Source organism: Taurulus bubalis (assembly GCF_910589615.1).
Source record: "Taurulus bubalis genome assembly, chromosome: 8".
Lineage (NCBI taxonomy): Eukaryota > Metazoa > Chordata > Actinopteri > Perciformes > Cottidae > Taurulus > Taurulus bubalis.
In genome coordinates this window covers 9,911,810-9,937,539 of record NC_136596.1, presented here as the reverse complement: position 1 = coordinate 9,937,539, position 25,730 = coordinate 9,911,810, and the positions used below count along the sequence as shown (strand labels likewise).

At 41.3% G+C, this 25,730-nt stretch overlaps 2 protein-coding genes across 2 annotated transcripts; both read left to right on the top strand.

The window, feature by feature from the left end:
* Nucleotides 1-514: 514 nt before the first annotated feature.
* LOC306740223 (deoxycytidine kinase 2-like) lies at nt 515-7,988 on the top strand (the record flags this gene model as incomplete). The annotated part of the gene is made up of 7 exons (XM_079222324.1): nt 515-617; nt 729-838; nt 930-1,129; nt 6,340-6,487; nt 6,670-6,785; nt 7,218-7,317; nt 7,488-7,988. 7 exons carry the CDS (start codon nt 515-517, stop codon nt 7,512-7,514), a joined length of 804 nt encoding a protein of 267 aa, XP_079078450.1. The 3' UTR covers nt 7,515-7,988.
* An 8,687-nt stretch (nt 7,989-16,675) lies between these two features.
* Nucleotides 16,676-24,149, top strand: LOC306740222 (deoxycytidine kinase 2-like; the record flags this gene model as incomplete). The annotated part of the gene is made up of 7 exons (XM_079222323.1): nt 16,676-16,778; nt 16,890-16,999; nt 17,091-17,290; nt 22,501-22,648; nt 22,831-22,946; nt 23,379-23,478; nt 23,649-24,149. The coding sequence occupies 7 exons, from the start codon at nt 16,676-16,678 to the stop codon at nt 23,673-23,675; spliced, it is 804 nt and encodes a 267-aa protein (XP_079078449.1). The 3' UTR covers nt 23,676-24,149.
* Nucleotides 24,150-25,730: the final 1,581 nt, after the last annotated feature.

The following is a 25,730-nucleotide window of genomic DNA, read 5'->3' as shown; positions in this document are numbered from 1 at the left end:
ATAGCTTCACCCGCACTGTCAAAAACCTGGACAAGATGATGGAGAAGATGGGACTCAACATGGAATCTACAGCGGAGAAGTTCAGCTACCGTGCTTTTTATCTGATGGGTAAGAAGGAACGAGTCTGAGAGAAAATTATAAATATGAATAAACACATTTCGTATGCGAAACATTCATCCTGTTTTGTTGTTTTGTCTCCAGCAAGAGGAACAACCGTGAAGGACTCTGACCTGGAACATTTCAGGAAGCTGGAAAGGCTCAACTATCCACGACCACAGACTGAATACAAGCACTACGTTCATGCTTTAAATGCTTTGTATCTGTTCGTGTGTCTGTCATGATGTCTGCCGTCTGTCGATGCGGGCTGTTCAGCCGTGTCTCCAAGTTAAACTCTAGCTCGACACAGGTCATGAGTTTTGGGTACAATGTGCCTCCACAGAGGAGGACGCGTGACATCCGCCTGCGAGTTGGAAACACCGCCGTAACACAGACAACTAGCATAAGTATCGTTAGCATGGCGAACAAGTCAACCAGTGTTTCTGGGTCGAGGTGCCTGTCAAGTTCAACAGAGATTGGAGCAACTCGAGTGAAGAGGGTTTCCATCGAGGGCAACATTGGTAAAAAAATAAATAATCAGTGACATCACATGAACACTATTTCAAAATAGGACCTCATTTTGTCCCAAGCTAATAGTGTGGTCTCCTGTATCCCTTCCTCTCACATATCAGCTGTCGGCAAGTCGACCATTGCAAGACTCATGCAGTCAGCTTGTCCAGACTGGGAGGTGGTGGCAGAACCTGTCAGCCAGTGGCAGCACATTGAGAGTGGGACCTTGCAGGTGTGTGCACACTTACTGACCTCAACATCTGATCCCCAAACAAGAATCAAGGGGAAGCCAAGCTGACCGTCTCCGCTCATGTCTTTGACAGGGGACAGCCGCGCCCCCGCAGGCGACAGTCAGCAACCTGCTGCAGATGATGTACCAGGACCCTCAGCGCTGGTCGTACACGTTCCAGGCGTTTTCCTGCATGAGCCGCCTGAGAACGCAGCTGCAGCCTCCTCCGGCTCACCTGCTCCGCTCAGAGGGAACACCTGTCCAGGTGTATGAGCGCTCCATCTACAGCGACAGGTGGGTGAACGATAGGACCGGCTTGTGAAAATCAAATCAGGTCAGTGAAACTAGTTTTGAGAAGACCCCTGAGACCTGTGATCTATATGATGCTCAGCATCATATAGATTTATACTATGCACTACTTACTACTGCTTTCCTGCTTTCTTACAGTGCAGACGCCTTTCTGCTTGCTCTCGCCTCTGTTTGCATTTTTCTGCACTTCCTTCTGATATTCTTGTCTTTTCTTCTGTGAGAATCTTTGAGCAGCAGCTCCCGGACACTTGAAAACCACTGGGACTCTATTTTTCTATAGATTTGGCTGGCTATTGCCCTAATTCCGCTGGTTTAAAGATAAATTGCTATAGGCTACTTAGCAGCTAAGCTAAAGGCTACTTAGCAGCTGAGCTAAAGCTAAGGAGCAGCAAGATGACATCTCTCTCCATGGACAACTACTACAAACTCCTGCAGAAGATTGCAGTTTTGGAAACAAAAATCTACCGAATAGAAGTGAACGTGGAGGTAAATGGACTGTGTCAGAATGAAACCACTTTACCATGGACTCAAAATCTTGTACAAATGCAAGCTAAGACACAGCTAACTAGCACCACTAGGCCTACCAAGAAACAGGAGGACTATGCAGCTGTTAACGAAACCTCAAATGGTAGTCCTCCCTGGAACTCTCTCGGTGCAAAGGCGAAGAGGCATTCACACCCTCGGGATGTGGGAGGACGACTAACAGGACAACTAACAGGCAGAACCCAGCACCCTGAGATCTCTGATGCGACTGGCTGGCCTGCACTACCACGCAGGCAAAATTCCTCCTCAACCCCGATACGCAGCTGTACACAGCAGAAAACAGCTGGGAAAAGTAAAACCAGTAAAGAAACTCCACAACAACCAAGGCTACAACTTAAAAACAGATTCGCTCCACTGTCGCAGGATCCTAAATCTGATGATATGGATAAGCAGCTATCTTCACAAAGCAGGGTAAGAACCGAACATAAAAGGCCGCAGGAAAAGACTGGGCCTGAGACTCTGATTGTTGAAGACTATGCTGTAAAAGATGTCCGAACAATGTGCAGCAAGAATACCAAAATACTCTGCTTTCCGACAGATATGGTGTTTAACATGAGAGATAAAATCTGGACATCATGGCTGACCATCCCACGGTGAAAAACCTCATTGTGCATACGGGAAGCTGTGATATTGTGAAACAAGAGTCTGAAGTTCTGAAGCGAGACTTTATTGACTTGTTAAACACAGTCAACTCTGTCAATGCTGAGGTGTTTATCAGTGGCCCTCTTCCACCAGCAAGGAGAGGAGATGAAAGATTCAGCAGGCTGTTTGAACTGAACAGATGGCTGTCAACTGCATGTACTGACCATACAGTACATTTTATCGACATTTTTTACATTTTCTGGGAGCGTATACATCTTTTTAAGGCAGATGGAGTTTGCCTGAACAAGTCAGGGGTAAAACTCTTCACCTCTAACTTATTTTTCTTCCTGCGTCACTCGTCTGTTCCCACTGCCAAGGACAGGAGACAAGAGAAATCTAAACAAGAGATAACCACACAGCATCGCCGTGGAGACCTCATGGGAAGGAAGCCAAAGGAGAGCCAAGAGGAGGAGTCTCCACCCTCATCATCAAGGACTGATACCCCTCTCGGAGAGGACGAGTCTTTACTTCCCTCACCAGCACCTACTTCCACCCCCCACACTTCATCCAGGTCCCTCTCCTCTCTACTCTCTCCATCCTCCCCCCTCATGGAGTTCACTGACTGCATGAACGAGATGGTCATTGCTGGAACCAAATTCACTCCCCTCCGCAAAACCACTTCCCGTGCTGAAACCCCTCCAGCTAGACCTCCGTCACTGGTTCTAAGTGCTTTGACGCAAACACCGAAGTTAAAGCGCCGTGCCCCTCTCCCGCCTCCACAACATCTCCACAACCATCCTCTGTCTCCACGACCTGATAAAGACATTGATTGATCTCTTTTGGGTCCGGACTACAAGGTTAATGACACCACTGATTATCTACAGGAACAGTCGGGGCCCTGTAGGAAGTTAGCCTTCTTAATTCCTGTCCTGACTTATCGAAAAGGAAAGGTGAGGCTGCGAAGAAACATTAGTAAATCTGCAAACTTATCCAATTTAACATTCATTCCTCGTCAGCCTGTCCAAAGAAATAGGGCAAATATAGTTTTAAGCACATTAAACTTAGCTTTATTAAATGTCAGGTCTCTGTCAGGAAAAACATTTTTAATCAATGAATTCATTATTAGGCACAAACTTGATTTTTTGTTTTTAACCGAAACTTGGTTAGACCAAGATAACAGTACATATGTTCTTATTGAAGCAACACCTCCCAACTTCAGCTTCATGAGTGAAACAAGAGCGCATAAGAAAGGAGGTGGAGTTGCTATTTTATATAATGAGTCTCTTCAATGCAAGCAGATGTCTTTTGGTCATTTTACTTCCTTTGAATATGTGGCTCTCAATTCCACGCAAGTTTTATTCCTCAACATTTACAGACCACCTAAATACTGTGCAACTTTCTTTGATGAGTTTACTGAACTGTTGTCTATAATCTGTATTGATTTTGATTGTGTTGTCATTGTTGGTGATTTTAATATCCATGTTGATAATCCCCAGGACAGAGGGTCTATAGAGCTATGTGGTGTCCTTGATAACTATGACATGACTCAGCATGTAACAGGTCCCACCCACAACAAGGTGCACACTCTAGACCTAATCATCACCAAAGGTCTGGACATTTCCAAGGTTGCTGTGACTGATGTTGCACTCTCTGATCATTCCTGTGTTTTCTTTGAGAGTGCAATCTCTCTACACACAAATGTCCAAACCAAGGTTGTGACAAAGCGTTACATCACTGAAAACACCAGTGAACTATTTATTCAGAAGTTCTGCTCCACACCAGGCCTCTCTTGCATCTCAGTCAATGAGCTTGTGGATGGCTTCAATTCTAAAGTTAAAAATGTTATTGATGCCATTGCACCCACTAAGGTGAAGGTTGTCTTGGGTAAGAAAAGATCCCCTTGGAGAAATGCCACGCTGGTCAGAATAGAGAAAAGAAAGTGTCGGAAAGCTGAACGCAGGTGGCGAAAAACTAATCTCCAGGTTCACTGTGGTGTCTATAAAGAGAGACTTTACAATTATAATTTGGAACTTATAAATGCAAGACAGGCCTTCTTCTCTGACATCATAACCAAAAATAAAAACAATACACGCGCCTTATTTGCTACCATTTGCAATCAATTTGCCTCCTATTTTGCTGATAAAATTCAGAGAATTAGACAAGCAGTCGGTGGCTCCACACCAACCACAGGATATGTGTTGTCCCCATCTTTAAATAGCATCCATTCAAATATCATGACACAATTTCACTCAATTAACCAAAGAAGCCTAGAAGACATTATACAACATCTGAACACATCCTCCTGCTGCTTGGATATTCTACCAACACACTTTTTCAAAAATATTTCACACTGCATGACCGCTGATCTTTTACAAATTGTAAACACATCCCTTCTCTCAGGTGTCTTCCCACAAGCCCTAAAAACTGCAGTTATTAAACCACTTCTAAAGAAGGCTAGTTTAGACCCCGAAATATTGAAAAACTATAGACCAATATCAAACCTCCCATTCTTAAGTAAAATAATGGAAAAGGTGGTTTTTCAACAGCTGAACAACTTCTTAGCTGAAAATAACTGTTTTGATGTCTTCCAGTCCGGCTTTCGTCAGCACCACAGTACTGAAACTGCTCTTGTTAAGGTTTTCAACAACATCTACTTAAACACAGACAGTGGCAGAACTTCAGTCTTAATATTACTGGATCTCAGTGCTGCATTCGACACGGTTGATCATGACATACAACTAGGCAGACTGAAAGTCTGGGTAGGATTCTCTGGCGCAGCACTTAACTGGTTTGAATCCTACTTGAAGGACCGACAATACTTTGTGTCGGAAGCTAATTACACATCAGAGCTGACTAGGATGACATTCTGTTCAACATCTACATGCTTCCACTGGCTCAGATTATGAAAAACAACAATGTGTGTTATCATAATTATGCAGGTGACACACAACTCTACATAACTATACCACCAGGGGACTATAGTCCCATACAAGGGCTGGCTAAATGCATTGAAGAAATCAATAACTGGATGTGCCAGAATTGTCTTCAATTAAATCAAGATAAAACAGAAGTAATTGTTTTTGGTCCCAAGGACGAACGATTGAAAGTCGGCGCTCAGCTTCAATCACTAATGTTAAAAACCTCAAACCAAGCTAGAAATCTAGGTGTAGTTATGGATTCCGACCTCAACCTGAACAGCCATATCAAGACAATTACAAAATCAGCCTACTATCACCTGAAGAATATATCAAGGGTTAGAGGACTTATGTCTCAACAGGATCTGGAGAAACTTGTCCATGCATTTATCTTCAGTAGACTTGACTACTGTAACGGTGTGTTCACAGGCCTCTGTAAAAAGTCAATCAGAAAGCTGCAGCTGATTCAGAACGCTGCAGCTCAAGTCCTCACTAAGACCAGGAAAGTGGATCACATCACTCCAGTACTGAGGTCTTTGCACTGGCTCCCTGTCAAACAAAGAATTGACTTTAAAATCCTGCTGCTGGTTTATACAGCACTGAATGGTTTAGGGCCTAAGTATGTTTGTGATCTGCTGCTACCTTATGAACCATCCCGGCCCCTCAGGTCATCTGGGACGGGTCTACTTTCTGGTCCAAGAGTCAGAACTAAACATGGAGAAGCAGCGTTCAGCTTTTCTGCTCCACATATCTGGAACAAGGTCCCTGAAAGCTGCAGGTCTGCTGAGACCCTCAGCTCCTTTAAGTCCACATTGAAGACTTTTCTGTTTGCTGCTGCCTTTAACTGAACCAGATTCAATTACTGCATCTCACTACTGCATTTTATTTCTTGAACTGCACTGCAACTTTAATGAAACTATTATTTTTTATTTTGCTTTTTCAACTTTAATTTTTTTTGTTTTGCTTTTTGACTGTTTTAATGTTTTCTTAACTGTTTTTAAATCTGCATTATGTTTTGATGCTTTTAATGGTTTTATGTGAAGCATTTTGAATCGCCTTGTTGTTGAAATGTGCTATACAAATAAACTTGCCTTGCCTTGTACATGCTCCTTTATTCGGTTTGCTTGAACTAAACTTGACTCTGTGTCCTGTCAGATACATCTTTGCCCTGAACATGTTTGAGCTGGGTTGTATCAACTCAACAGAGTGGGCAGTCTACCAGGACTGGCACTCCCTCCTGGTGGAACAGTTTGGACACCAGGTGAAGCTAGAGGGCATTATCTACCTCAGGGCTCCACTAAAGGTATGAACACACAAGATTTAATCGAACAACTTGTGAGTTGTTTGCATCACATCCCATTTTCATCTTATGGTAGTTGTTTGTATTGTATTATTGTTGCTGTAACAAGATATATTAAAAGGACATAGTTCACATTTAATCTTGGAAAAAGACATAAACGCATCATATCTTTTGTTGTTTGTCAGAAATGTATGGAGCGTCTGGAGCACCGGGGCAGGGCAGAAGAGAAAGGAGTGAAACTGGACTATCTGGATAAGCTGCATGTTCAACATGAGAGGTGGCTTGTTGAGAAGAGCACTGAGTGAGTGCTAATGAGGGTGAAATGTTTGTTGTCTTCTTCAGACTCGTATGTTTTAAATAGTTTCAGTGACCACTGAAATGTAAAAAAAATCCCATGGTCTTTTGAAGTGTAAAGTCACAATGAAAGACCATTTTAGAGTTATTTTCTTAATCAGGTGGCTGTTCATGTGCACCGTCTAAAACATAAGTGGGGATATTACACTTAAAATTGGTATTTAGCTGTTCTAACCTTTTTAAAGGATCCTAGCAGAATCTTGTCTGAAAACAAAATAAATTCAGTGGTGGTACGGCCACTGTAATACAGGATGCACTACGCATTCCTGTTGGTCCATTGCCATTTCAAATGCCTTTCCTTGCAGCTGTTTGTTGCTCGGCCGTGAACAGATGCCGGTCAGCAGTGTGTGGTCTGAGGTGGTCAACTCTCTCTTTTCAGATTACATTTTGAGAAGTTGAAACGGATACCTGTGTTGCAACTGGATGCCAGTGTGGAGTTTCAGAGTGACCCAGAGATGCAGGAGGAAATTATAAGAAAGGTATGTTTATTTATTGCACTGATATACTGGCTGCTACCAGATTAAACTACACAAAGGCCTCGGCCTAATGTTTGCATCATATTTCTCATCCTCACAGTCTTTGATCCACGGAGAATCATTTACATTTTCTGATCTGACGTTCGATGTGTTTTGTGTCTTCTCGTACACAGATGAAAGACTTCTTCAAAGCTTTATGAGAAGACGAGACGTCAGCTACCATCACCAGTGGGAAACAGATGAGACCAGTACAAATAACTACACAAGCCTCTTATAGAGGCATGGAAATATAAACATTAAAGGGTTTCTCTTTTTGATAAGTTGCAGGACCTTACATACGTTAAACACACAGATTTTTTTTTTCTGTATACAAATGAAACTGTGAGATTGTAAAACAAATGTTCTGCTTTTGTTTTTTGTATGTTATTGTTTCGAAATTCACTGAGTAGTTTGCAAATTACTGTTAATTTCACTTGAAATCAAATCAAAGTCTGTGCTGTCACTTCTATGACCATTTGGAAACCGTTTATCGAGCACCATACAGTATTTGTGTCACTTACTGTTTTACACACTCCTGACTGACAATGAACAAGCAAATATTACAAGTATTGTCAGTATTATATTCGTTGTCTGTCATCAAATACAATCCTATTCTTATTGTTGTGTCTTGTCCTTTTTATTCGGTGTGGCGATGCGCAGCAAGGCTCTAGAGAGACTTGTGCAGCAAGCACACTGCATGTACTTCATTTTTAACTCCACAAAAATAAAAAGCATATCAACGTGTTCGCCGAGTCTTTCCTCTGTTGATTGTTTCCTGTTTACATGCTCTTCACAATAAGAGTAAATCATGTAATAAAACAAGTTACAACACTGTCAAAAGGCTTTTCAGCCTGGGCAGTATTGTTCTGACCCCAAGGAGAAACAGGCTGTCGGGTAAAATATTGCAGAGACTTTTACTCATGTGATACAATCGCTATTTTGAAGGGTTAGGGAATAGAGAAAAATGATAAACTTCATAGGATATAGTGCACTTTCTGTTTATTTAGGCAACTACCCCAACACTGGTAACTAGTGACCTGTGTCTATGAAGCAATAGCTGCTCTCAATCCATTACAAACAGTAAATGACACCTCAATAACACATCTTACTAATGGTAATAATGGCGTACATATATATATATATATATATATATATATATATATATATATATATATAATGTACCTTAATAATCTCAATAACACATCTTACTACTTATAATGTTGACGTATATATGCAACGTCTTAGCCGCCACACCATAGAAATTTCTTGCAAAGTTTTCTGGTTATTATTATTAGTTGCATTGCTATTAGTATTGCCAATACCATTACTGCTTTTATTATTCTATTACATCCACTGTTGCTGATATTTTTGGTAGTTCATCATTCATTATATGAATATTTTCTGTCATATTCATTGAATGTGCTGTAACTCTGATACGTTGTTCATTCTGTACACGTGACATCTATTGCTTCTGTCCATCCGGGGAGAGGGATCCTCCTCTGTTGCTTTTCTGCCCGTTAAAGGTTTTTTTCCTGAACTGATGTGAGGGTCAAAGGTCAGAGGATAATAATACGTTTATTTATAAAGCACATTTTACAGATAAAAAGGTCACAAAGTGCTGTACAGGAGTCAGGAAAAAACATGTTAACACCAGACTGGCAATGGCAGGGGCCAAAACATTACAACAGTTAAAGAACACAGTAAAAAACACATTAAAAGATGGAGCAGTAAAAAACACAATAAAACAGATAAAAAGCATTTATTTAACCAAACGCCAGCGTAAACAGGTAAGTCTTTAGCTGTTTTTTAAAAGACATCCCAGAATCAGCAAACTGTAGGGGTGCAGGCAGAGTGGTTGAGTGTGTGGGACGGTCAGAAGGTTTAACTGGTTGGCTGTGGAATAAGGGTGAAGTAGTTCAGCCACATATGCAGGAGTCTGACCGTGTAGTACTCTGTATGTGAGGGTGAGGATTTAAAGTGGATCCTATGCTCTACGGGGAGCCAGTGAAGAGACCTGAGAATGGGGGTGATGTGAGACCATCTATTTGTCCTTGTCAGTAATCTGGCAGCAGCATTTTGGATGACCTGCAACCGGTTTATCGCAGATTGACTGAGTGCGCAGAAAAGGATTTGTCAAATATTACTCCGAGATTACACAGGTTTAGGTGAACAGCAGAGGAGAGTGGACCAATGCTCTGCTTGACCATAGGGACAGCGTCATCATGTGCAACAACTAGAACCTCCGTCTTATTATCATTTAGTTGTAAGCAATTTACTGCTGTGCAGTCCTTAATAGCATTGAAAGCTGTCTGGTTAACCTGCAAGCCTCACTGGGTTTAAAGGAGTTGGATATCATCTGCATATAGATGGTAGGCAACATTACTGATTAATTTAATGTTATCTTCATTGAAAAAAACATTGCTTTTCTTTGAAAAATGAGGACATTTCTAAGTAACCCCAAACCTTTGATGGGTAGTGTATACTCAGTGTATTTCTCACTGGTGTAGGTCAATGACTATGCAACAAATCAGTTGCAGTTGCAGTCAGTTGCATAATTAATACATGAACCCAACTTTGTCCTTATTTGTCCTGCACCCCATCCATAATTCCCCGTTGGACCTGCAGGGTGGTATGCTTACCTAATTCACTTGGGAGTCACTGTGTCCACTAATGATAGTATGGCTGAGTTCAGGCTCTGTGCCAGTCAAACTGGATTGAAGCCATCCTGTGCTGCTCTGTACACTCAGTGTGTGTTGTCTGTGTTAGTGGCCAAGGACAATTAAAAAAAAATAGTAAATAATTAGCTTACATGAACCTGAAATACCTTTTGGACCTCCAGGGGGGTATGGTGGCAAACATGTCTTACTGGGAGAACGCTTTCTAGTCTGGAAATACTGGGGAAAAACAGAAGCCAACAGCTCATTTGGCCACCATCACTGAGATTAAGATGAACTAGTTCAGTGTCAAATATACCATTCAAGGGACAAAACATAGCATAGCCCACTACAATATTCCCTTTCATTTGCCTCAAGTAAACCTACATTTAAGCAGGTAACAATCGTGAACAACTGCAGATAGACACATTCATAACTACCTGTACTTACACTCCCTCTGGGCATCCTTTACTTTGAGCTAAACTCTTTGGCTGTAATCCTGGCTGTCGTTGATGAGAGACGTTACTTGGCAGAGTGAGAAAGCCAGCGCAGCAGCCTGCCCAATTTAATGACATCACCAAAATGAAAAAATAAAAAATTATATATATTTAAAGCCAATAAAGACAAATTATTTTGGGGGGCTGAAGAACATTTGAGGGGGACTTCCTCTAAAATAGGCCTAACGACGCCCCTGATCGTCAATATTTCTCCAACAGCCTACCATCAATGTTTCTTTGGGGAAATTGTGGGCAGAAAATTGGAGCCCAGCTCACTGTGTGCTACGTTATCGTTACAAAATGTGGTGCATGAATAGACCGTACACTTTGGGGTCCAGGTGAGGGCGAGGTACTGATCATTGTGGGCATAGCATGCCTACTGGGGGCCCACTTATGAGTCACTGTGTTATAACTGGCTGAGGTCAGGCCAGTTTGAGTTGGATTGAAGCCATCCTGTGCTGGACTATTGAATAACTCAGGAAATAATTAGCTTAATACACGAACCCAGCAATGTAGTTATGACATCTACACCCCAACCTGAAATCCTGTTCGGACTTGTATGCTGGTAAACATGGCTTACCTAATTCTGGGTCAATGCTTTCTATGTAAATACTGAAGAGAAAAAAACAGATGCCCCCAGCATCTTCTTAAAAGGCTGACCAGGTCCAATGAGCCTCAGACATCTTTGCTTCTGTGACGAGCAGCTAGCATCTGAGATCTCTGCGTTTCTCTTCACAGCTGGAGCATCATGAATCTGTGGCTCAGCACTCATTTCCTGGTAGCGGTGCTGTTTCTGAGCAGCTCGGCTCTGACACCTGAAGAATGCGAGCCTTTAATCACACCTTTGTCTCTCGCTGACCCCTCCATGGTAAGTCTTCATCTGTCTGGGTTTGTCTATGAAGCATTAGCACTGAAGCAGAATTCATCTATTTGGGAAATTTTTCCTCAGTTTATGCACTTTAGCATTAGCATTACGTTGGAGTCAGAGCTGAGCAAACAGATCAGATAAATACACGATAACACAATGAAAAAGTACTTCAACCATTTCCCAAGATGTGACTGTTTCCTATCCAGGTAGGTACCAAATGTGTTTGGATTAGTGCTGCAACTTGGGAAACAGGTTAAAAAATATATATAGCGTGCAGTGAGTGGACTGAATGTTTTTCATCCAGATGGTTCCATTTGAAAAGATTTTATATTAGAGAATTAGTCCAATATTCGACCCATTATTGTCTGCTGTCACTCGCTGACTTCCTGTTTGTGTGCAGATGTTCAACAGGTCAAACTTCCTCTATGGTTACACTGATAATGAATTCTACAACAGCCTTCTGAAGCACATCAAGAGCTACTGGATTGATATCAACCGTTCACCATCCGACCCCGAGACAATTGTTATGACTACGGACAACAATCTGTGAGTTGTTAACAATTTAACATGGACAAACAATGTACAAATATACATTTAAAATGTCTACGATTGAAATGTTTTCTCCACTGGAGGAACACCCTAGAGATCACTTTAGTGTGTTTTCTCCACTGGAGGAACACCCTAGAGATCACTTTAGTGTGTTTTCTCCACTGGAGGGACACCCTAAACCTTACCGAGCTTTCAAACGGATCACTCAGTGTTCAGCAGTGGGAGGAATCTTAACTTTTGAGGCTGACCTGGATGGGAAGTTTTAAAACAGCTGCTAGAATGTAAACTCAGCTCTTCCTCTTGTCTCTTTCTCAGAAATGGAACCTGCTTGACTATAAGGACCAACCTAGAAATTGAAGACAATACCATCTTAACGTCATGTAAGTTACCGGATCCAACACCATGCTGGAGTTTCTACATCTTTGTTTTGTTAGTTCTGTTAGCCAGAGAATCCAGTCAGAGAGATCATGTTTCTGATTATTAAAAGCTGCAGATTTATCACACATATCATCCTGCATGACATCGCTGGATTAAATCAAACACAAAATCAGTTTCTGGAAAGTTTACCAGAAGAACCTTCTTAGATTTCCAGTGTAGAGGATTAATATACAGTTTCTCTCCTCAGTCTCCCACTTCAATGCGTCGTTCCAAATGTTTCCGACCTGTGAAGGCTGTCTGCTCTATAGCTTCACCCGCACTGTCAAAAACCTGGACAAGATGATGGAGAAGATGGGACTCAACATGGAATCTACAGCGGAGAAGTTCAGCTACCGTGCTTTTTATCTGATGGGTAAGAAGGAACGAGTCTGAGAGGAAATTATAAATATAAATAAAACACATTTCGTATGCGAAACATTCATCCTGTTTTGTTGTTTTGTCTCCAGCAAGAGGAACAACCGTGAAGGACTCTGACCTGGAACATTTCAGGAAGCAGGCGAGCTGCCTCGGCTTCAACAGAGAGCCAGACTTTATCTATGACCCCAAGAACGGTGATCACCTTTTAGACCTGTCTGACTAAACTATGACACGAAGAAGTGTGATGACAGACACAACTGACTTCTTTGGTTTTGTCTTTCTCTCTCTGCAGGTTTCTGTGCTGAAGGCGAGGGGCGTAAGATACCCGCATATGATGATTAATATAACATGAATAATATTCATGATAATTCATGAATATTTCAAACTGAATAAAGAGACAAAAAGTGACTCAAAACAGTGAACGTGTTGCTCGTTTTTATTCATAATCCATAAAGGTTTTATTAACTGTGAAGCGCCTCCTCAGTGAGGAGTCATAACTCAGTCAACATACAAACATGAAACACACTTTTAATGATTCAATGCAACTTACACCTTCTGGGGAAATCATCATCTCTGATGTCCATCAAGCATAAACTTCCATAAATCATGAGAAAAAGATTATAAAATAAAAACGCGACAGAACTTGCCTGAGTTGCATCCAAATGTTTACCTATGGTTGTTAGTCTGTTGGTGCTAATTGCCAACAACAACTACAGTATTAGCATCTCCAACAGACAAACACAACAAGAAATACATGTATCTATCTTTAACATGGAAATAAAGAATATTAACATTTGAGCAGCATGTCACGTATGAGAATCCACTCTGTGGGGTACCGTGTGCACACTGGGTATACATCATTTTCTAGTTATCAATTAAATGACATCTTTTACTCCCCTGATCGTCAATATTTCTCCAACAGCCTACCATCAATGTTTCTTTGGGGAAATTGTGAGCAGAAAATTGGAGCCCAGTTCACTGTGTGCTACGTTATCGTTACAAAATGTGGTGCATGAATAGACCGTACATTTTGGGGTCCAGGTGAGGGCGAGGTACTGATCATTGTGGGCATAGCATGCCTACTGGGGGCCCACTTATGAGTCACTGTGTTATAACAGTATGGCTGAGGTCAGGCCAGTTTGAGTTGGATTGAAGCCATCCTGTGCTGGACTATTGAACAAATCAGGAAATAATTAGCTTAATACACGAACCCAGCAATGTAGTTATGACATCTACACCCCAACCTGAAATCCCCTTTGGACCTGCAGGGATGTATGCTGGTAAACATGACATACCTAAGTCTGGGTCAATGCTTTCTATGTAAATACTGAAGAGAAAAAAACAGATGCCCCCAGCATCTTCTTAAAAGGCTGACCAGGTCCGATGAGCCTCAGACATCTTTGCTTCTCTGACGAGCAGCTAGCATCTGAGATCTCTGCGTTTCTCTTCACAGCTGGAGCATCATGAATCTGTGGCTCAGCACTCATTTCCTGGTAGCGGCGCTGTTTCTGAGCAGCTCGGCTCTGACACCTGAAGAATGCGAGCCTTTAATCACACCTTTGTCTCTCGCTGACCCCTCCATCGTAAGTCTTCATCTGTCTGGGTTTGTCTTTGAAGCATTAGCACTGAAGCAGAATTCATCTATTTGGGAAGTTTTTCCTCAGTTTATGCACTTTATCATTAGCATTACGTTGGAGTCAGAGCTGAGCAAACAGATCAGATAAATACACGATAACACAATGAAAAAGTACTTCAACCATTTCCCAAGATGTGACTGTTTCCTAGCCAGGTAGTTACCAAATGTGTTTGGATTAGTGCTGCAACTTGGGAAACAGGTTAAAAAATATATATAGCGTGCAGTGAGTGGACTGAATGTTTTTCATCCAGATGGTTCCATTTGAAAAGATTTTATATTAGAGAATTAGTCCAATATTCGACCCATTATTGTCTGCTGTCACTAGCTGACTTCCTGTTTGTGTGCAGATGTTCAACAGGTCAAACTTCCTCTATGGTTACACTGATAATGAATTCTACAACAGCCTTCTGAAGCACATCAAGAGCTACTGGATTGATATCAACCGTTCACCATCCGACCCCGAGACAATTGTTATGACTACGAACAACAATCTGTGAGTTGTTAACAATTTAACATGGACAAACAATGTACAAATATACATTTAAAATGTCTACGATTGAAATGTTTTCTCCACTGGAGGAACACCCTAGAGATCACTTTAGTGTGTTTTCTCCACTGGAGGGACACCCTAAACCAGGGGTGTCAAACATACGGCCCGCGGGCCGGATACGGCCCACCAGGGGGTCCAGTCCGGCCCGCGGACTAATTCTTAAAATAGAAAAAACAAAATTGCTGAGTTGGGGCTCGAACCACTGATCCTCTGATTGAAAGTCGGGCATGCTAACAATTGAAACACAGTCGCAATTATTTCGACAACTGACATTACTAGAGATTTTGCTCAACTGCAAGGGAATCTGCAGAGGAGAGCCCAGGCAGATAAACAGTGGGCTGATGTCTGAATTTTTGGTCTTCATGTTTCTAGTTTATTGTAGAAAGACCTTATTAAATAGGGTTCATCATGCAAAAACCTTCACCAATGATTTAAACATAGAGACATATTGTCATTATGTATGCGTTATTATGCTGTGATTTTACTGGTCCTGCCCACTTGAGTTCAAAATGGGCAGTATGTGGCCCCTTCACTAAAATGAGTTTGACACCCCTGCCCTAAACCTTACCGAGCTTTCAAACGGATCACTCAGTGTTCAGCAGTGGGACGAATCTTAACTTTCGAGGCTGACCTGGATGAGAAGTTTTAAAACAGCTGTTAGAATGTAAACTCAGCTCTTCCTCTTGTCTCTTTCTCAGAAATGGAAGCTGCTTGACTATAAGGACCAACCTAGAATTTGAAGACAATACCATCTTAACGTCATGTAAGTTACCGGATCCAACACTATGCTGGAGTTTCTACATCTTTGTTTTGTTAGTTCTGTTAGTCAGAGAATCCAGTCAGAGAGATCATGTTTCTGATTATTAAAAGCTGCAAAAAAAAAGCTGTTTCATTTGAAAATCCTCTGACTTCTCATCTAATTCCATCATCAGGTGAACTGTTTAATTGTGATTTGGTTTATAAGTTATTTTCTTCTGCAACAGTACAGCCTTACAGGGTTGATAGCATGGCTGTGCACTTTCATCATCACTGTTATAAACAAACACAACCTCTACAGCACAGGGAAAGGGAAGATAACATCTGTCCTGTCTGATGACATCGCTGGATTATATCAAACACAAAATCAGTTTCTGGAAAGTTTACCAGAAGAACCTTCTTAGATTTCCAGTGTAGAGGATAAATATACAGTTTCTCTCCTCAGTCTCCAACTTCAAAGCGTCGTTCCAAATGTTTCCGACCTGTGAAGGCTGTCTGCTCTATAGCTTCACCCGCACTGTCAAAAACCTGGACAAGATGATGGAGAAGATGGGACTCAACATGGAATCTACAGCGGAGAAGTTCAGCTACCGTGCTTTTTATCTGATGGGTAAGAAGGAACGAGTCTGAGAGAAAATTATAAATATAAATAAAACACATTTCGTATGCGAAACATTCATCCTGTTTTGTTGTTTTGTCTCCAGCAAGAGGAAAAACCGTGAAGAACTCTGACCTGGAACATTTCAGGAAGCTGGAAAGGCTCAACTATCCACGACCACAGACTGAATACAAGCACTACGTTCATGCTTTAAATGCTTTGTATCTGTTCGTGTGTCTGTCATGATGTCTGCCGTCTGTCGATGCGATCTGTTCAGCCGTGTCTCCAAGTTAAACTCTAGCTCGACACAGGTCATGAGTTTTGGGTACAATGTGCCTCCACAGAGGAGGACGCGTGACATCCGCCTGCGAGTTGGAAACACCGCCGTAACACAGACAACTAGCATGAGTATCGTTAGCATGGCGAACAAGTCAACCAGTGTTTCTGGGTCGAGGTGCCTGTCAAGTTCAACAGAGATTGGAGCAACTCGAGTGAAGAGGGTTTCCATCGAGGGCAACATTGGTAAAAAAATAAATAATCAGTGACATCACATGAACACTATTTCAAAATAGGACCTCATTTTGTCCCAAGCTAATAGTGTGGTCTCCTGTATCCCTTCCTCTCACATATCAGCTGTCGGCAAGTCGACCATTGCAAGACTCATGCAGTCAGCTTGTCCAGACTTGGAGGTGGTGGCAGAACCTGTCAGCCAGTGGCAGCACATTGAGAGTGGGACCTTGCAGGTGTGTGCACACTTACTGACCTCAACATCTGATCCCCAAACAAGAATCAAGGGGAAGCCAAGCTGACCGTCTCCGCTCATGTCTTTGACAGGGGACAGCCGCGCCCCCGCAGGCGACAGTCAGCAACCTGCTGCAGATGATGTACCAGGACCCTCAGCGCTGGTCGTACACGTTCCAGACGTTTTCCTGCATGAGCCGCCTGAGAACGCAGCTGCAGCCTCCTCCGGCTCACCTGCTCCGCTCAGAGGGAACACCTGTCCAGGTGTATGAGCGCTCCATCTACAGCGACAGGTGGGTGAACGATAGGACCGGCTTGTGAAAATCAAATCAGGTCAGTGAAACTAGTTTTGAGAAGACCCCTGAGACCTGTGATCTATATGATGCTCAGCATCATATAGATTTATACTATGCACTACTTACTACTGCTTTCCTGCTTTCTTACAGTGCAGACGCCTTTCTGCTTGCTCTCGCCTCTGTTTGCATTTTTCTGCACTTCCTTCTGATATTCTTGTCTTTTCTTCTGTGAGAATCTTTGAGCAGCAGCTCCCGGACACTTGAAAACCACTGGGACTCTATTTTTCTATAGATTTGGCTGGCTATTGCCCTAATTCCGCTGGTTTAAAGATAAATTGCTATAGGCTACTTAGCAGCTAAGCTAAAGGCTACTTAGCAGCTGAGCTAAAGCTAAGGAGCAGCAAGATGACATCTCTCTCCATGGACAACTAATACAAACTCCTGCAGAAGATTGCAGTTTTGGAAACAAAAATCTACCGAATAGAAGTGAACGTGGAGGTAAATGGACTGTGTCAGAATGATACCACTTTACCATGGACTCAAAATCTTGTACAAATGCAAGCTAAGACACAGCTAACTAGCACCACTAGGCCTACCAAGAAACAGGAGGACTATGCAGCTGTTAACGAAACCTCAAATGGTAGTCCTCCCTGGAACTCTCTCGGTGCAAAGGCGAAGAGGCATTCACACCCTCGGGATGTGGGAGGACGACTAACAGGACAACTAACAGGCAGAACCCAGCACCCTGAGATCTCTGATGCGACTGGCTGGCCTGCACTACCACGCAGGCAAAATTCCTCCTCAACCCCGATACGCAGCTGTACACAGCAGAAAACAGCTGGGAAAAGTAAAACCAGTAAAGAAACTCCACAACAACCAAGGCTACAACTTAAAAACAGATTCGCTCCACTGTCGCAGGATCCTAAATCTGATGATATGGATAAGCAGCTATCTTCACAAAGCAGGGTAAGAACCGAACATAAAAGGCCGCAGGAAAAGACTGGGCCTGAGACTCTGATTGTTGAAGACTATGCTGTAAAAGATGTCCGAACAATGTGCAGCAAGAATACCAAAATACTCTGCTTTCCGACAGATATGGTGTTTAACATGAGAGATAAAATCTGGACATCATGGCTGACCATCCCACGGTGAAAAACCTCATTGTGCATACGGGAAGCTGTGATATTGTGAAACAAGAGTCTGAAGTTCTGAAGCGAGACTTTATTGACTTGTTAAACACAGTCAACTCTGTCAATGCTGAGGTGTTTATCAGTGGCCCTCTTCCACCAGCAAGGAGAGGAGATGAAAGATTCAGCAGGCTGTTTGAACTGAACAGATGGCTGTCAACTGCATGTACTGACCATACAGTACATTTTATCGACATTTTTTACATTTTCTGGGAGCGTATACATCTTTTTAAGGCAGATGGAGTTTGCCTGAACAAGTCAGGGGTAAAACTCTTCACCTCTAACTTATTTTTCTTCCTGCGTCACTCGTCTGTTCCCACTGCCAAGGACAGGAGACAAGAGAAATCTAAACAAGAGATAACCACACAGCATCGCCGTGGAGACCTCATGGGAAGGAAGCCAAAGGAGAGCCAAGAGGAGGAGTCTCCACCCTCATCATCAAGGACTGATACCCCTCTCGGAGAGGACGAGTCTTTACTTCCCTCACCAGCACCTACTTCCACCCCCCACACTTCATCCAGGTCCCTCTCCTCTCTACTCTCTCCATCCTCCCCCCTCATGGAGTTCACTGACTGCATGAACGAGATGGTCATTGCTGGAACCAAATTCACTCCCCTCCGCAAAACCACTTCCCGTGCTGAAACCCCTCCAGCTAGACCTCCGTCACTGGTTCTAAGTGCTTTGACGCAAACACCGAAGTTAAAGCGCCGTGCCCCTCTCCCGCCTCCACAACATCTCCACAACCATCCTCTGTCTCCACGACCTGATAAAGACATTGATTGATCTCTTTTGGGTCCGGACTACAAGGTTAATGACACCACTGATTATCTACAGGAACAGTCGGGGCCCTGTAGGAAGTTAGCCTTCTTAATTCCTGTCCTGACTTATCGAAAAGGAAAGGTGAGGCTGCGAAGAAACATTAGTAAATCTGCAAACTTATCCAATTTAACATTCATTCCTCGTCAGCCTGTCCAAAGAAATAGGGCAAATATAGTTTTAAGCACATTAAACTTAGCTTTATTAAATGTCAGGTCTCTGTCAGGAAAAACATTTTTAATCAATGAATTCATTATTAGGCACAAACTTGATTTTTTGTTTTTAACCGAAACTTGGTTAGACCAAGATAACAGTACATATGTTCTTATTGAAGCAACACCTCCCAACTTCAGCTTCATGAGTGAAACAAGAGCGCATAAGAAAGGAGGTGGAGTTGCTATTTTATATAATGAGTCTCTTCAATGCAAGCAGATGTCTTTTGGTCATTTTACTTCCTTTGAATATGTGGCTCTCAATTCCACGCAAGTTTTATTCCTCAACATTTACAGACCACCTAAATACTGTGCAACTTTCTTTGATGAGTTTACTGAACTGTTGTCTATAATCTGTATTGATTTTGATTGTGTTGTCATTGTTGGTGATTTTAATATCCATGTTGATAATCCCCAGGACAGAGGGTCTATAGAGCTATGTGGTGTCCTTGATAACTATGACATGACTCAGCATGTAACAGGTCCCACCCACAACAAGGTGCACACTCTAGACCTAATCATCACCAAAGGTCTGGACATTTCCAAGGTTGCTGTGACTGATGTTGCACTCTCTGATCATTCCTGTGTTTTCTTTGAGAGTGCAATCTCTCTACACACAAATGTCCAAACCAAGGTTGTGACGAAGCGTTACATCACTGAAAACACCAGTGAACTATTTATTCAGAAGTTCTGCTCCACACCAGGCCTCTCTTGCATCTCAGTCAATGAGCTTGTGGATGGCTTCAATTCTAAAGTTAAAAATGTTATTGATGCCATTGCACCCACTAAGGTGAAGGTTGTCTTGGGTAAGAAAAGATCCCCTTGGAGAAATGCCACGCTGGTCAGAATAGAGAAAAGAAAGTGTCGGAAAGCTGAACGCAGGTGGCGAAAAACTAATCTCCAGGTTCACTGTGGTGTCTATAAAGAGAGACTTTACAATTATAATTTGGAACTTATAAATGCAAGACAGGCCTTCTTCTCTGACATCATAACCAAAAATAAAAACAATACACGCGCCTTATTTGCTACCATTTGCAATCAATTTGCCTCCTATTTTGCTGATAAAATTCAGAGAATTAGACAAGCAGTCGGTGGCTCCACACCAACCACAGGATATGTGTTGTCCCCATCTTTAAATAGCATCCATTCAAATATCATGACACAATTTCACTCAATTAACCAAAGAAGCCTAGAAGACATTATACAACATCTGAACACATCCTCCTGCTGCTTGGATATTCTACCAACACACTTTTTCAAAAATATTTCACACTGCATGACCGCTGATCTTTTACAAATTGTAAACACATCCCTTCTCTCAGGTGTCTTCCCACAAGCCCTAAAAACTGCAGTTATTAAACCACTTCTAAAGAAGGCTAGTTTAGACCCCGAAATATTGAAAAACTATAGACCAATATCAAACCTCCCATTCTTAAGTAAAATAATGGAAAAGGTGGTTTTTCAACAGCTGAACAACTTCTTAGCTGAAAATAACTGTTTTGATGTCTTCCAGTCCGGCTTTCGTCAGCACCACAGTACTGAAACTGCTCTTGTTAAGGTTTTCAACAACATCTACTTAAACACAGACAGTGGCAGAACTTCAGTCTTAATATTACTGGATCTCAGTGCTGCATTCGACACGGTTGATCATGACATACAACTAGGCAGACTGAAAGTCTGGGTAGGATTCTCTGGCGCAGCACTTAACTGGTTTGAATCCTACTTGAAGGACCGGCAATACTTTGTGTCGGAAGCTAATTACACATCAGAGCTGACTAGGATGACATTCTGTTCAACATCTACATGCTTCCACTGGCTCAGATTATGAAAAACAACAATGTGTGTTATCATAATTATGCAGATGACACACAACTCTACATAACTATATCACCAGGGGACTATAGTCCCATACAAGGGCTGGCTAAATGCATTGAAGAAATCAATAACTGGATGTGCCAGAATTGTCTTCAATTAAATCAAGATAAAACAGAAGTAATTGTTTTTGGTCCCAAGGACGAACGATTGAAAGTCGGCGCTCAGCTTCAATCACTAATGTTAAAAACCTCAAACCAAGCTAGAAATCTAGGTGTAGTTATGGATTCCGACCTCAACCTGAACAGCCATATCAAGACAATTACAAAATCAGCCTACTATCACCTGAAGAATATATCAAAGGTTAGAGGACTTATGTCTCAACAGGATCTGGAGAAACTTGTCCATGCATTTATCTCCAGTAGACTTGACTACTGTAACGGTGTGTTCACAGGCCTCTGTAAAAAGTCAATCAGAAAGCTGCAGCTGATTCAGAACGCTGCAGCTCAAGTCCTCACTAAGACCAGGAAAGTGGATCACATCACTCCAGTACTGAGGTCTTTGCACTGGCTCCCTGTCAAACAAAGAATTGACTTTAAAATCCTGCTGCTGGTTTATACAGCACTGAATGGTTTAGGGCCTAAGTATGTTTGTGATCTGCTGCTACCTTATGAACCATCCCGGCCCCTCAGGTCATCTGGGACGGGTCTACTTTCTGGTCCAAGAGTCAGAACTAAACATGGAGAAGCAGCGTTCAGCTTTTCTGCTCCACATATCTGGAACAAGGTCCCTGAAAGCTGCAGGTCTGCTGAGACCCTCAGCTCCTTTAAGTCCACATTGAAGACTTTTCTGTTTGCTGCTGCCTTTAACTGAACCAGATTCAATTACTGCATCTCACTACTGCATTTTATTTCTTGAACTGCACTGCAACTTTAATGAAACTATTATTTTTTATTTTGCTTTTTCAACTTTAATTTTTTTTGTTTTGCTTTTTGACTGTTTTAATGTTTTCTTAACTGTTTTTAAATCTGCATTATGTTTTGATGCTTTTAATGGTTTTATGTGAAGCATTTTGAATCGCCTTGTTGTTGAAATGTGCTATACAAATAAACTTGCCTTGCCTTGTACATGCTCCTTTATTCGGTTTGCTTGAACTAAACTTGACTCTGTGTCCTGTCAGATACATCTTTGCCCTGAACATGTTTGAGCTGGGTTGTATCAACTCAACAGAGTGGGCAGTCTACCAGGACTGGCACTCCCTCCTGGTGGAACAGTTTGGACACCAGGTGGAGCTAGAGGGCATTATCTACCTCAGGGCTCCACCAAAGGTATGAACACACAAGATTTAATCGAACAACTTGTGAGTTGTTTGCATCACATCCCATTTTCATCTTATGGTAGTTGTTTGTATTGTATTATTGTTGCTGTAACAAGATATATTAAAAGGACATAGTTCACATTTAATCTTGGAAAAAGACACAAACGCATCATATCTTTTGTTGTTTGTCAGAAATGTATGGAGCGTCTGGAGCACCGGGGCAGGGCAGAAGAGAAAGGAGTGAAACTGGACTATCTGGATAAGCTGCATGTTCAACATGAGAGGTGGCTTGTTGAGAAGAGCACTGAGTGAGTGCTAATGAGGGTGAAATGGTTGTTGTCTTCTTCAGACTCGTATGTTTTAAATAGTTTCAGTGACCACTGAAATGTAAAAAAAATCCCATGGTCTTTTGAAGTGTAAAGTCACAATGAAAGACCATTTTAGAGTTATTTTCTTAATCAGGTGGCTGTTCATGTGCACCGTCTAAAACATAAGTGGGGATATTACACTTAAAATTGGTATTTAGCTGTTCTAACCTTTTTAAAGGATCCTAGCAGAATCTTGTCTGAAAACAAAATAAATTCAGTGGTGGTACGGCCACTGTAATACAGGATGCACTACGCATTCCTGTTGGTCCATTGCCATTTCAAATGCCTTTCCTTGCAGCTGTTTGTTGCTCGGCCGTGAACAGATGCCGGTCAGCAGTGTGTGGTCTGAGGTGGTCAACTCTCTCTTTTCAGATTACATTTTGAGAAGTTGAAACGGATACCTGTGTTGCAACTGGATGCCAGTGTGGAGTTTCAGAGTGACCCAGAGATGCAGGAGGAAATTATAAGAAAGGTATGTTTATTTATTGCACTGATATACTGGCTGCTACCAGATTAAACTACACAAAGGCCTCGGCCTAATGTTTGCATCATATTTCTCATCCTCACAGTCTTTGATCCACGGAGAATCATTTACATTTTCTGATCTGACGTTCGATGTGTTTTGTGTCTTCTCGTACACAGATGAAAGACTTCTTCAAAGCTTTATGAGAAGACGAGACGTCAGCTACCATCACCAGTGGGAAACAGATGAGACCAGTACAAATAACTACACAAGCCTCTTATAGAGGCATGGAAATATAAACATTAAAGGGTTTCTCTTTTTGATAAGTTGCAGGACCTTACATACGTTAAACACACAGATTTTTTTTTTCTGTATACAAATGAAACTGTGAGATTGTAAAACAAATGTTCTGCTTTTGTTTTTTGTATGTTATTGTTTCGAAATTCACTGAGTAGTTTGCAAATTACTGTTAATTTCACTTGAAATCAAATCAAAGTCTGTGCTGTCACTTCTATGACCATTTGGAAACCGTTTATCGAGCACCATACAGTATTTGTGTCACTTACTGTTTTACACACTCCTGACTGACAATGAACAAGCAAATATTACAAGTATTGTCAGTATTATATTCGTTGTCTGTCATCAAATACAATCCTATTCTTATTGTTGTGTCTTGTCCTTTTTATTCGGTGTGGCGATGCGCAGCAAGGCTCTAGAGAGACTTGTGCAGCAAGCACACTGCATGTACTTCATTTTTAACTCCACAAAAATAAAAAGCATATCAACGTGTTCGCCGAGTCTTTCCTCTGTTGATTGTTTCCTGTTTACATGCTCTTCACAATAAGAGTAAATCATGTAATAAAACAAGTTACAACACTGTCAAAAGGCTTTTCAGCCTGGGCAGTATTGTTCTGACCCCAAGGAGAAACAGGCTGTCGGGTAAAATATTGCAGAGACTTTTACTCATGTGATACAATCGCTATTTTGAAGGGTTAGGGAATAGAGAAAAATGATAAACTTCATAGGATATAGTGCACTTTCTGTTTATTTAGGCAATGATGAAGTGGATTTTCTGTTTATTTAATTGCATTTTCAGTTTCTATTTTTTGGGTTAAGTGCATTTCTGTTTCTATTTTATGGGAAAAAGTGCCATTCATTTTTCTATTTTTCTTAAACCACTACAATGATTCCTATAACAAGCTGGTTTTGTTCTTAGGAGTCGGCCCCCATTTGGTTTAGTGGGGTCTCATGTTTCCAAAAGCCTGTTTTCAATGTGTTATGCTGTTTGACCTGAATGTCCCCACCATACACAGCCTCTTGTATCCTGTTGTTTGTGGATTTTAAAGTGAGGCATATTTCTTTGGTCAGACAGTGTGAACAGGGTTAATGTTCGTTCAAGTTAATGGCTGAGTTTTATATGCCATTTTGTTTTACATGTTTACAATTACAATACAGTATGTGGAAAGGTTAAGAGATGCGCTTTATTGAACATTGAAAATAAAGTGATGAAAGGGCCATGATGTTTGTCCATGTATCTTTGCGGTTAATTTGGACATTTGCTTAAAAAAATGGAAAGTAAAGTAACTAGTAGTGAAGTTACTTTTCAAATGCAGTAACTAGTGAAGTAATCTAGTTACAATTTTCAGAAGTAACTAGTATCTTTGTAGCTAGTTACTTTTTCTGAGTAACTACCCCAACACTGGTAACCAGTGACCTGTGTCTATGAAGCAATAGCTGCTCTCAATCCATTCCAAATACAGAAATGACACCTCAATAACACATCTTACTAATGGTAATAATGGCGTACATATATATATATATATATATATATATATATATATACATATATATATATATATATATATATATATATATATATATATATATATATATATATGTATATATATATATATATATATATATATATGTATATATACTAATGGTAATAATGGCGTACATATATATATATATAATGTACCTTAATAATCTCAATAACACATCTTACTACTTATAATGTTGACGTATATATGCAACGTCTTAGCCGCCACACCATAGAGAAATTTCTTGCAAAGTTTTCTGGTTATTAGTTGCATTGCTATTAGTATTGCCAATACCATTACTGCTTTTATTATTCTATTACATCCACTGTTGCTGCTATTTTTGGTAGTTGTAACCTTTTCATCATTCATTATATGAATAATTTCTGTCATATTCATTGAATGTGCTGTAACTCTGATACGTTGTTCATTCTGTACACGTGA